Genomic DNA, 13,734 nt, shown 5'->3' with positions numbered 1-13,734 from the left:
TACAGGACAGTTTTGACAAGCTGAGAGATAAGGTCTCGGAAGGTGAGTATACAGGAATCAGCAGAGGTGGAGATAATTCTAGGCACACTTCCTCTGCTGCTGAAGACTATTATTCAAAGGAAAGGCTCAATTCCCTACATCTCACCTGACACTTCCCAAGAAAGGTGGAGAGGCAGCAGACAAAGAACAACTGCAAGGAGGTGCCAATGGCTCACACCTGTAATCCTAGCTACACAGGAGTATGAAATCTGAGGATATTGGTTTTAAGTCAACCTGGGCTTCGAACCACTATCCCTATGAGACTTTTTTTTTGCCAGTCCTGGGTATGAGCTCAGGGCCTGAGCACTGTTCCTGGATTTTCTCAAGGCTAGGGCTCTACCATTTTAGCCACAGCACCACTTCTGGCTTTTTTCTATGTATGTGGTACCAAGGAATCAAATCCGAGTCTTTGTGCATGCTAGGCAAATACTCTACCACTAGGCCAAACTCCCGGCCCCCTATGAGACTCTTATTTCTAATTAACTACTCAAAAACTGGAAGTGGAGCTGTGGCTCAAAGTAATAACAGTACTAGCCTTAAGCAAAGGAGGTCAGGGACAGAACATTGGCTCTATGTTCAAGTCCCACAACCAACAAAAGAAAACAACTATTTGAAGTAGGGACAACAAATAACTCCTCCTCATTCATTTTTAGGTCAATCAAGTATCTACATGACTTCTTCATTAGGTCCTTAAGAACCTGTTTTCCCTACTTTGCATTGATAGACCCAGACAGTTCTGATTAAAAATGGACGATACTCAATAGGAGTACCAATAAGGCCCTATTGAGCCCTTAGGGACTGACTTACAATGCAAAGCAGTGAGTCTTCTCTCTCCTAATTCTTCAAATAAAGCACTCTTTCTGCTATCTTTGAAAATAGCACATGAAATATTTACAACATTAAGGGTTACTCGGATATGGTAGATAACAGTAAAACAAACCATTTGTCATGGACATGTGTTATGGCTCAGAAATCTTATTTTCAAATTAAATACTTGAGTCTCAGTCATTCATTTCTGCATAGTCACAGACCATCTACCAAAGGAAAGCTGTATTTTAGAGTAGTATTTGAGTTTGGTTGCTCTTCCCAGGACTGTTACATTGTCTCAGAGAAGTTTCTATAGGATTTCTGATACCTGTGTATCAGCTCCATCTTTCAAATCTGCTCCTTTTTGACAGGTTCTACTAGCTTCTAGGCTTCTAGAATTCTCTCTTAGAGCAACTAAGAACCTCATGGAAGTGGCATCCTAAGCCACTTTGGGACTGCTCTGACTGGCACAAAGGTTCTCAAGACTGAATTCCTGGAAGCTCTCCTCACAGCTCACTCTCCTTACTTAACCACCAGTGACTCTACCTGGCTTCTTCAAAGAGCAGGGGTTTGTAAGGATGGGAAAGGTTTCTCTTGCTCATATTCTTTTCTTTCTCTTTCTTTTTCTTTCTTTCTTTCTTTCATTTTCTTTCTATTTTTTTTTTGTGGGTTATGGGGCTTGAACTCAGCCTGGGCACTGTCCTGAGCTCTTTAGCTCAAAGCTACTGCCCTACTCTTGAGCCACAGCCCCATTTCCTGTTTTCTAAAGGTTAATTAGAGGTAAGAGTCTCAGGTCCTTTTGTGGCTGGGCAGGCTTTGAACCTTGATCCTCAGATCTCAGCCTCCTGAGTAACTAGGATTACAGGTGTGAGCCATTACGCCCAGATCTCTTGTTCATATTCTTCTCCAGTTCCCAATCTAGGCACAGCCCATTTCCCTCATAGCTCTTCAAAGACTTGGTCCTGGATCATGCTGTCCTTGATATCCTTGCTGAAACAGAATCCTATATAGTCCAGAGGTTACACAGAAGCACATAGAGCCCTATCTCACCTGGGATCGTTTTCAGGTTCTGGATACTGCCAGCTCCTGTCTCTTCTTCAACATCAAGGCAAAAATGCCTGACAGGTTAATGCTCATCTTTGTGTGAATGAATCACTGAATCCCCTGTAAGACTCAAATTTCTAGTGCCATCAAATTCTAAAGCCTTGGAGCCCAATGCAAAAAAACTTCTATAATTGAGATAATGAGGGTAAAAGGGCTGTTCCCATTGCCCTACTCTACACCGAAGCTCATTCTAACCTGAGCAAGAAGATTCTATGAGACTCTATCTACAATTAACTAGCAAAACACTAAAAGTGGAGCTGTTGTTCAAGTTGAACAAAAGAAAAAAACATACCTTAGAAACAGTACCCAAACCCTAAGTTCAAACCCTAGGACACTTCCCCTACAAAGAGAGAGAAGTAGAGACATACACATGGAGGGAGAGAGGGAAGGAGGGAGGGAGGGAGGGAGGGAGGGAGGGAGGGAGGAAGAGGGGGCCACACTTTCAGTAGGCTAGGAAGCAGAGGGAACAGGGTAGAGCAGACAGCACCTCCAGAGCCAGGAATCACTATGGAATGAATGTGAAGTAGCACAAAAGCATCCTACAGGGACCTAAGGACAAGTCTAAATGGTTAATAGTTATATATGTCCAGAGCACAGAAAGCCAGCAATATTGTTATTCAAACCACCAAAGCCTTCTCCTTTTCATAAAAGGATGTATCTTAGAAACCTATTTCCACAGAAAAGCAGCCTCAGTGCTACCAAGTGTACTTAAAGCCTGAAGTGGGAATCCCCTCAAAATCTGGCCATGTGTGCAGCAGTCCTAAGGCAACAGGTGTGTTCGGGGGAAAAGGAGGTAGCAAGGTAAAGTACTAGAAACTGTGGTTAGGTCCACTTGGGCTTCAGGGAGGGCCAGAACAGGAATGGGGTAGAGGCAGCAGTGAACTGTGAAGGGCCTTCGATAAAGTATTGACAGCCCATTGTGTTAGCAAGAGGAAAACAGGATATAGGAAGGAGAGTCATGCATGGGCAGTCCCGGCTGGCCACCTTTCAAGAGAAACAGACCCTAACAACAGCACCCAGTGACCAGCACAGGGAGATGTGAGAGAACAAGTCTACCGCAGAGCCTCCCTCTGCAGGAACCTTGTAGTCTTGGTACCACAGGTCTTGTCAGTCACAAGGCTATTTATGCCTGGAACAAAGAACATATACCATGGGCATAAATGGTGCTGTATGCTTGCCGCAAAGGAGGATGATGGGCTGGGTCAATGGTGGCATCACTCATGTGGGTTTGCCAAGAAACAGCCTGGCCCCAGATTCTGAGGATATAGAGTAGGTTCTCACCTCTCTACTCTTTTTCTCTATTCTCATCTCTCCTCTTCTCTCTTCTCCCTTCTCCTTTAATTTCCCCTCCTCTGTCTTCTTTTCCTCTCTTCTCTTTTGTGCTAATAATGAGGAAGGATTGATCTCAAGGCCTTTTTTTTTTTTTGCCAGTCCTGGGCTTGAGCTCAGGGCCTGAGCACTGTCCTTGGACTTTCTCAAGGCTAAAACTCCACCACTTGAGCCTCAGCACCACTTCTGGCTTTTTTCTATGTATGTGGCACCGAGGAATTGAACCCAGGTCTTTATGCATGCTAGGTAAGCACTCTACCACTAGGCCAAACTCCCGGCCCCAAGGCCTTATATTTTTGTTCAGCTTTCTTGGTCAGGGCTGTTGCTCTATTACTTGTCCATGACTCCAGTCTGATATTTTGCTGGTTAACTACAGATGAAATTACAGATTTTCCTGCCCAGGATGGTTCTGAACTTAGATCCTCCAGTGCCTAAAGGTGAAACACTTGTGCATGCACCAAGTCCTATGTTCAACCCCTACCTAGTATTATAAAACAATAACAGCATATCAAGGTGACTGGCTTCAGTATTGGTAAACCTTTTGGTACTAGCTCCAGGCATTTTCTGTGCCAGTCCTGGGGTTTAAATTTAGGGACTAAGTCCTATTCCTGGGCTATTTCTTTTATTTTTTTTTCTTTTTTCCAGTCCTGGGGCTTGAACACAAAGCTTGGGCCCTGTCCTTGGACACTTTTTGCTCAAGGCTAGCACTCTGCCACTTGGCCTTTTCTGTGTATCTGGGATTTAAACCTAGGCTTCGTGCATGTTAGGTGAGCACTCTACCACTAGTCCATGCTCCTGGACCCTCCTGGGCTATTTCAAGATTAGTACTCTATCACTTTAGCCACAGCTCTACTTCTGGCTTTTTTTGGGGGGGCGAGGGGGTAGTTATTAGTGAAGAGTCCCATGGATTTCCTGCCGAGGCTGGCTTTGAACTGTGATTCTCGGATCTCTGCCTTCTGAGTAAATTAGGATTATAGGCATGACTCACCAAGGCCTGGTGCATGTGGGTTTAAATGCATGGGGTTTCTTTGGTTTTATGTTTTTGTGATAGTTCCAGGACCTGAACTCAGGGCCTTGTACTCTCATTCAGCTTTTGTTTGATCATAGCTAGTGCTCTCCCACTTTCTTTTCTTTTCTTTTCTTTTGTCAGTCCTAGGCCTTGAACTCAGGGCCTGGGCACTGTCCTTGGTTCTTTCTCAAGGCTAGTGCACTACCACTTGAGCCACAGCACAACTTTCAGCTTTTTTTTAGGTATGTGGTACCAAGGAATTGAACCCAGGTCTTCGTGCATCCTAGGCAAGCACTCTACCACTAGGCCAAACTCCTGGCCATGCTCTACCACATCTCCTACTTGACATTTTGTTGGTTGACAATAGAAGTTTGTGAGCTTTTCTGTCTTAACTTCCTAAGAAGCTAGGATTACAGGTGCCTGGCTTATGTGTATGCATTTTATACATGATACTAGTGCCTCTCTTAGCTGCTTCTCTGGGGGCAAATATAGAAGAGGCATTGGGCCAGAGGATTCTTAACTATTAATACAGGTTGTACAGGCAGCTCTGAAGGCTAGCCATATCCAAAAGGGAACTACCACATTATTGAAAACAGAAAAACTTTACAACCCCAAATAATGTTTGAAGTTGCCTGCAGGTACAGGTATAGGGAATCTGGCTCAGAGTAACCCAATGTCCAGGCCTGTCACTTTTGTTCCAAGGCTGGAATTCAGTTCTACTATCTAGTGCTAAAAAAGCTGGAGGGGGGCCCAGAGTCTGGCCTAGTGGTAGTGTGCTTGCCTAGTATGCACAAAGCCCTGGGTTTGATTCCTCCGTACCACATACACAGAAAAAGCCAGGAGTGATGCTATGACTCAAGTGGTAGAGCTCAGCCTTGAGACAGCTCAAGGACAGTGCCCAGACCCTGAGTTCAAGCCCCAGGACTGATTCACTGATACTTGCTATATGCAATTTATTCTATTTTATTCTGAGGCTAAAAAGAGATATATATGTAACTTCAGTTGTCATTTGTGCAATTTTCATGTGTGAAATTGCAGAGAGCAGCCTTCCTTGTAGGGGACAAAGTAGCTCACACTAGATCAGTTACTATCAAAACCCCATTAGTTAGCTCTCAACCACTCTCAAATTAACCATGCTTGGAGAAAACATGAACTGGCCTTAGGAAGATAGCATGACCATGACAGCAAAGACCCTCCTTACTCACTCAGGAAAATGTGATCTGGAAAGTTTATATCACCATTTCTTAGATTTCTTGCAGAGTAACATCTTTTCCTTCTCTCTCTCTCTTTTTTCTTCTGACTTTACCTCAGACCACCCCAGTGACCCAGGGAAAGCCATAACTCATAGGCTATATTTTGTTCTTGCATGGTCTATGACATCGAATCTCCTAACAGAAGAAACTAAATAGTTCTGTGAAGAGTAAATGACTTCATTTCTCTTTTTTTGGCCAAATGACCATTAACTATTAATATCTTATAGGTTATGAAGCATGTACCTCCAAAGATCAATCACATCCAAAGGAATATAAAAATAAAAAAGGAACAATGCTGATTAGAACAAAATGATGGGGAAAATGGTTTTAAAAGGGCTTTTTGGTCTTCGTTGGGTGGAAGGTGTCAAAAGGGCAGTGTTTCATGTGGGCTTCTCACCTCTGGGCTTTCACTCTATAGACCCCATAACAGGGCTTTTGCACAGCAATGTCATCCACCTGAGAATCACCCCACAGTAGGCCCAATTGCCACAGGCGTCAAGGCATCCCTGCAGTCATGTCATTTTGTCAGTGATTCTAGATACAACCAACTGAGTCCTGAGAAAGTGGATCAGCCTGGTCTCTGTGAGGAATGCTGTCCCGAGAGTCACTCCTAAACAGAAGGCCCCCACAACAATGTGTGTCAGCCTGGCGAGCCAGCCTTGCTCACAACAGAGGAACACCTGGGGAAAGAAATCACAGTCATTGCCAATTCCTCAGTCTGTACCCCCTCTCTCTTTGGGATAGGCCAGGGAAGCTTCCAAGCCAAATAAAAGGCATACTGACTGGGCCATGTGTCTCCTCTCTTCCCACCAGTGACAATCTTTTGCCATGTCTATTATGAGGTGCTTTCCCTTTCCCCAGAAACCTGGGAAAGGGTAGGAGGAGGCAAATACTCATCCAGTTGTTCAGGTATTGTAGGAAAGGGAAACCTAGAGGGAAGAACAGTAGACAGCCATAGGAGAATGTGAGCTGCAGGTAATCTTACCTCTGAAATACTGGTAATCACAGCACTGAGGGAAAACACCCCAAGAAGTGCTGGTGACAGGTGCAGGCCAGCCAAGGGCCTATAGGGACTCTTTCGATAGTAGCGATGGATGAAGTGAAGACTCTGTGTGATTCGAATGCCCATGTTAAAGCAGTTGGCCAAGATGAAGCCCACACTGCCACACCAGTGGGTCAGGAGATAGGAAAACACTAGGAATGAAGAGGACAGCGCCAGCATTGTGAAATTGTATCTGGAGAGAGGGAAACAAGCAAACAAGGCCAGTGGGTTCTTTGCTCCGAGATAAGACTTGCAAAAAAAAGTGACTATGAATTCAACTCAGAGAAAGAAACTGAGTTTACACTAAGGTTGGCTTTTGTTTTGTTTTGTTTTCCTGGTCCTGGGGATTGAACCCAGGGCCTTATGCATATTGCTTATCTGCCACCACATGCTGGGTTAATGACCATAATCCTAGCTATTCAGGAAGCTGAGATCTGTGGATCATGGTTCAAAGTCTTCCCAGGCAGAAAAACCTGTGAAATGATCTCCAAATTAACCACTAAAAAGTCAAAAGTGGAGTTATGAAGCCAGGTGCCAGTGGCTTACACCTGTAATCCTAGCAACTCAGGAAGCTGGGATTTGAGGACTGCAATTCGAAGCCAGCCTGAGCTAGAAAGTCCATGAGATTCTTATCCCCAATCAACCACCAAAAAACACAACTTTTTGATGAGCTGGTAGCTCAAATGGTAGAGCACTAGCCTTGAACACCAAAGCACAGGGACAGTGCCCAAGCCCTGAGTTCAAGCCTCAGAATACACACACACACAAACACACACACACAAAGGCTATGGCTTAAGTGACAGAGCACCATCCTTGAGTGAGAAAGCTAAGAGACTATGCCCAAACCCTGAGTTCAATCCCCAGTACTGGCATACAAAAACAAAGTCAAAAACAAAAAAACAACAAAAAAAGAACTCTACCACTAAGCCGCAATCCCCCAAATCTACCTCCTCTTTATTTATTTATGTATTTATTTTTGCCAGTCTGGGCTTGAGCTCAGGGCGTGAGAACTATCCTTGGGATTTCTCAAGTTTAGCAGTCTACCACTAAAGCCATAGCATCACGTCTGGTTTTTTCTATGTATGTGGCACCAAGGAATCTAACCGGGTCTCAGTGTATGCTAGGCAAGCATTCTACCACTAGGCCAAACTTTCCGCCCCATCTCTTTATTTTAAACATTGGGCTTCTTGCTTGCTAAGTTGATGTGATATTGCTGATTTATATACCTCCAGCCCTGTTTATCATTGGCTATTTTTAGGATGGGATCTAAATTCCTGTCCAGGGACATTCTTGAGCCATGATCCACCTACTTTTAGGCTGTTGTTTCTGGGATCAAGTTGCATTCAGCATCTCTCCTTGGAAACAGAGGCTGACTTTTCTGCCCAGGCTGATCTAGCACTACAATTTTCCCAATCTTTTTTTTTTTTTTTTTTTGCCAGTCCTGGGCTTGAGCTCAGGGCCTGAGCACTGTCCTTGGACTTTCTCAAGGCTAGAGCTCTACCACTTGAGCCTCAGCACCACTTCCGGCTTTTTTCTATGTATGTGGTACTGAGGAATCGAACCCGGGTCTTCGTGCATGCTAGGCAAGCACTTTAACCACTAGGCCAAACTCCCGGCCAATTTTCCCAATCTTAATCTCCCATGTAGCTTGGTATGACAGGCATATACCACTGTGCCCTGCTATGGACTGCCTAGGCCCAGGGGTAGGGTGGTAGCCTTGAGCTGAAGAGCTCAAGGGCAGCATCCAGGCCCAGAGTCTAAGCCCCACAACTGACAAAAAAAAAAAAAGAAATGAGAAAAAACTGTGGCAAAATGTGTATGTGTATGTGAGTCTTTCTTTGAGAAGTATTGCAGAATTATCGAGGTCTCAGCCTTACAATCAGTTTCTCAGGAGAAGACATCTGCATTTATTTATTATTATTATTATTTTTTGGTGGGTCATGGGGCTTGAACTCTGGGCCTGGGCTTTGTCCCTGAGCTTTTCAGCTCAAGGCTATGGCCCTACCCCAGGAGCCACAGCCCCACTTCCCCTTTTCTAGAGATTAACTGGAGATAAGAGTCTCTCAGTCTTTGGTGCCTGGGCTTGGCTTAGAACCGCAATCCTCAGATCTCAGCCTCCTGACTAGGTAGGCTTACAGTCGTGAGCCACTGCACCTGGCTGGCATCTGCATTTTGAACAAACTCTTTAGTAATTCCTTAGTGGTAAGGGCTACTCTAGGGAACTGAGCAAAGAAAGAGGTCAAGGAATGATAGTCTAACTTGCTCTCCACTGATTCTGCACACCTGAATAAGCAGGACATACCAGGGTTAATATTTTTCCTTCTAATAGTGAAGTAAATAGAACTTGCTTCCTCCCAGCCTTCCATGGAAGTACTAGCTAAATTAGGGCAAAGAAATAGTGGTCCAAGGGAAATATCACCCTAGTAATCTAATGTGCCTTTGAGAGAGCCACAGCTAAAGGAACGCTCAGAAGATTGGTTAAGTTACTTCATTTTCACCAAAGTCCAGGATTACAAGTGGACTTTCTAGATTACCTACCTGTCAACCTCCTCTTTGCTCATGGCAGCAAATGTGAAACACTCAGTCACTCCATTGATGGCCAGCAGAAGAACATAGACACAATAGCAACGCAGCAAAATGGGACCTATAAGGAAACAATCCATGGAGACTCTAGTGTCAAACAGAAGGCACACACATATACTCAGCTTGACTAAGTCACAAAGAACATCACAACTGGATAATGGGACCTGCTGGTAGCAAGGGATAAACTGCATGCCCACTGCAGGATTTCTAGCATTCCTTGGCATTGATTAAAACAATGAGCTAAAAACAAAAAGACACTTGCTGAAGAACTAATAGCTCATTTGGCCAGCAAGTAAAATGTCCACTTTTTTTTTTTTTCGCAATTTTGGGTGCTTGAACTTAAGAGCCTAGGCGTTGTCCTTGAGCTTTCTCAAGGCCAGCACTCTACCATTTGAGCCACAGCACCACTTCCAGATTTTTCTGTGTACGTCGTGGTACTGAGGAATTGAACTCAGGGCTTTGTGCATGCCAGGCAAGTACTCTACCACTATGCCATACTCCCAGTCCCAATGCCTACTTTTTTTAAATTAAAATTGAGTTTTTACATCCTATTTCACATGTCATGTTCTACAGTCAAGTATTCAAGAAAAAAAATCCCTATATGCAATCACTGGCACACAAATTTAAGAACATAATTAAAATTAAGCTGAATATTTATATGTCATACAAATATATTGATCTATGTATCAATACATGTCTATAGAATATATATCCTATCATAGACCTATATGTCTATATAGATATATTTATATCTACAAATTCATGTCAATGACATGGTATACTTGAGTTTTGAGCCACTGCTGTTGTACTGTTTTGTTTACATCTAATATCCACATATTAACGAGACCATGTGCCTTTTGTTCTTTTGGTCATGGCTTATCTCACTCAACATGATTTGTTCTAGTTCCATCCATTTTCCAGCAAATACCATTATTTTATCTTGTCTGGTGGCTATGTAGAACTCCACTGTATATATGTACCACATAAAATGCCCACTTTTTAAGTCAGCATGCAGAAGACTGCTTATGATAGCTTGAGCACTCAGACACTAATATCCCTGCATGTTAAAGAAATCTCAGTTGAGTAGATTCTGAAGAAAAAAAGAAAGCTTCAGGAATAGCCCAGGACACAGAGCTAGCAAGAAACTAAGACAGAACATTCATAATCCATAGCGAGCCCTAACAGAGCCCCCATTCCTAATTAGAATTCCTAATAGCACCAAAACAAAACAAAAAACACAAAAACAAAAGACCTACCCCAAAACCTGAAATGATGGGGCTTGGGCTGGGGATGTAACTCAGTGGTAGCATATGTGCTTAGCCTCTCCAAAGTCTCAGGGCTTAATTCTCAGCATATAAATAAAGTGATGGGGCTAAGCTATAGAGTGTTATTATTCCAGGGTCTCTGTAGACTGTCAAGTTTCACAGTATTTCAATGATGAAAAAGATTACTGTAGTGGCGTGAGGAAAGCAAAAATGTTCATACTTCCTGACACAGTAAGGGCATTTGGATTCTGTCCAATAACTAAGAAGGAAGAAGAGGGGTGCTGTGAACAGGGAAAGCTAATAGGCAACCTGTAGAAAGGCATATACCCTACCCAGAAGCCACAAGAGCTTTACAAAGAGAACTTTTACAGGTCAGAGAGTGAGGCAATGATAACTAAGAGACAACTGCCCCAACACTCTGCTGGTGCAGCCATAGTGGGGCCCAGGACCAGAGAACAAGAGTCCTGAAAACAATGCAACAAGAAACCCCCATGCTTCAAGGACAGAGAAACCTTAACTATCTGAAGCCATTGTTCTCTGAAGATGAGGCTGGGAGGATATCTTTAGGGATCTAAAAATATTAACAGCTCAGAGTCACTGGTAGCTGATTCTTGTAATACTAACTACTTGGGAGGCTTGGATACCCTTAGTTTGAAGCCAGCCCTGGGCAGAAAAGTTCAATTAACCACCAAAAAGCCAGAAGTAAAGCTCTGGCTTAAGTGAAAGAGCACCAGACTTGAGTGAAAAAGCTAAGGGGTGTGCACTGTCCAGGTTTTGCCTCAATATACATCAACAAAAATTAACTCAGAATACATTACCATAGAATTTAACCAACACCAATCCTTTTCACTGATAAATTATCAATGCTCAAAGCTGTACCTGCACCTCACTTTCTTTAACCTGTCTGCCAGGAGAAGGTTATGATGGGATAGCCTCTCTTGGCAACATCCTGCAGTTGTGTTAGAGGGTATTTCTTTGTGACTGTTTTCTAATCTCTTTACATGAACTCATTAATGGTTTCCTAGTTGCCTTATGAAAATGTTCTCACAACATCAACCCCAACCACAAGCTGCAAACCACTTTATTGCTACACAATAGATATTTCCTCAAACATAATAATCTTTGCTAATGTGAAAACCTGGCCCACCCTGACATAACTAATTCCAAAAGGCCCCATGAGAGTGATTCAAACATGCCTTTATAAAATGGCAATGACACAACCCTTTATAGTGAGATAGACAACAGAAGGAATCTTCCAGGTTCCAGTCTGGTGACCTGAGGAGTTGCTAAACCCAAGGTAAAACACTGCAAGTGGACTGTCAGCCTTCAGTCCTTCAACCTGGTGGAGTCCCCATGGACTAGCAAGTGCTGTGAAATTCTCAGCAACCTGGGAACCAGGTATTTCAATGTCAGATTCATTCAATACTTTTTTCCTTTAAAAACCAATAGTCAGTATATTATTATATATACAATTTTATTTGCTGAGATCAATTTTATTATCTGCAAATGACTCTGGGTAATCCTTCAGAGACTTTTATATATCAGGTCTTGAGATTTATGTAGCATTTACTATCTTCAAATATGTTTAGGACCAGACAGAGGCTCATAAGACCCTGTTCTCTATTCTTCCTTCATGCCAGAGGGAACATGGACAAAGTGCTTAGGTCTGAGAAGAAAGTCAATAGCAGGAAGGTTTCATGACAATGTCTTCAGATGAGGCTGGGGAAGTGATCTCCCTAGTGCAAGCAGGTGACCACACCCTATGTGTATACTGGCTTATATGAAGGAACAGTCCCAAAGCCCCAGCTTTGTGACAGTTGCCTTGTACCAATACAGAAGTCAATTATGAGAGCATGTGTTCTTGAATTTCATGAGACTCTATTTCTATTTGGAAATTAGAACAAATCCAGCAAAACTCTAGGGCATACCTGTTCCTGAGCTAAGCATGGCCCCTCCATAGATATCCAGAACCAGCTGAGAATAGGCAAAGCCAAAAACAGTGATGGTGAGACCGGTTAGCAGGGCCAACTTCAGCAGGGACTCCAAAACTGTAGCAGCCACAGCAATATCCTCCTGAATCAAGAAGAAAGAAAGCTAAATAATTCATAAAGCCGAAGAACACCCTCATCTCTGACTTCCTCCCTAAACGATTTTATAGCTTACTTTTCCAACTAAGGGCTTCACTGATTTTATGAGAATTAGCAAATGATTCCTTAGGTGGAAAGGGGAAGGTTTAGTTCTCAACTCATTCAGGATCAATGATTACAAACACTGCATAGGAGATACTTTACACTTTGATACTTTCTTAAATGGGCAGTACATTTGCACTTGTGCTAGCCAGCTTTTGTGCTTCTCTTGAAAACATCTCAAAATTCTAATGTTACTGTTAATGTACACTTAGGAAAATCATTTTAAATCAGATTGTGAACTCAATGAGCTCATTTTGAGATACTCTGCATAAACTATATTTTTCTTTTATTGTGATGTATAGAGGGGTTACAGTTACATTCATAAGATAGTGAGTACTTCTTGAACACTGTTATCCCTAAACTATATTTTCTGAAACATCTCATAAAACATGTAGAAGGTAGACAAGGGATGCTTTTAATTCTCAGATGAGTTAGACATTTTCAGTAGCTAAAAAAAAAAAAAGAAGAAGTTTCTGCTGGGCATGGTGGCTCATGTCTGTAATCCTAGCTATTCAGGAGGCTGAGATCTGAGGATCACTGTTCAAAGCCAGCCTGGGCACTAAAGGTCCTAAAGACTGTGAGACTCTTATCTTCAATTTACCACTAGAAAACTGGAAGTGGCACTGTGGCTCCTGGGGTAGGGCAGTAGCCTTGAGCTGAAGAGCTCAGGAAGAGTGCCCAGGCTCAGAGTTCAAGCCCCAGGACTGACAAAAAAAAAAAAGGACAAGTTTCTACAATAACCCCCTACCTCTCCCCTGCATACAGACTCCCAGAATAAGAATGTAGCCCAAGGCATGTCACAGTCTAAATTAGTATGCTGAGTGAAGCCTGGATACCATATTGTTTCTTCACTATGCACTAGGTCATTTCTACTCTAATCTCAGCACCCTCTTGTTCTTGAGAATCTGAGGACAAGGAGAGGCTACCTCATTCTTATACCTAGGACTATGCCATGGTAGGCATCTAGACTAAACAGGGAACAGCTGTAAAGAAGGCTGGGCCAATAGTAAGGACATATAGAAAGACAGAGGAGTGAGACAAAAGGAATGGAGGTGGGTAGTAAGAGAGAAGTGAGCTTCAAATCATGAGATCAGAATGTGATAGAAGGATAAAA

General features: G+C 43.0%; 1 protein-coding gene across 1 annotated transcript in view; it reads right to left on the bottom strand.

The window, feature by feature from the left end:
• Positions 1–3,365: 3,365 nt before the first annotated feature.
• Positions 3,366–13,734, bottom strand: part of Rft1 (RFT1 glycolipid translocator homolog) — a 38,984-nt gene continuing 28,615 nt past the window's right edge. The window contains exons 10-13 of the mRNA XM_090321045.1: positions 12,360–12,504; positions 9,122–9,227; positions 6,527–6,776; positions 3,366–6,221 (exon numbers count right to left, since the gene is read on the bottom strand). Of these exons, the coding sequence (XP_090177171.1) occupies positions 6,054–6,221; positions 6,527–6,776; positions 9,122–9,227; positions 12,360–12,504 (669 nt within the window). The 3' untranslated portion in view covers positions 3,366–6,053. The remainder of the gene's footprint in view (positions 6,222–6,526; positions 6,777–9,121; positions 9,228–12,359; positions 12,505–13,734) is intronic.

The sequence above is a fragment of the Megascapheus bottae genome, chromosome 2 (genome assembly GCF_031878675.1).
Source record: "Megascapheus bottae isolate mThoBot1 chromosome 2, mThoBot2.hap1, whole genome shotgun sequence".
Classification (NCBI taxonomy): Eukaryota; Metazoa; Chordata; class Mammalia; order Rodentia; family Geomyidae; genus Megascapheus; species Megascapheus bottae.
The sequence above is the reverse complement of the archived record's forward strand: the minus strand, read 5'-3'. Positions and strand labels throughout refer to the sequence as shown.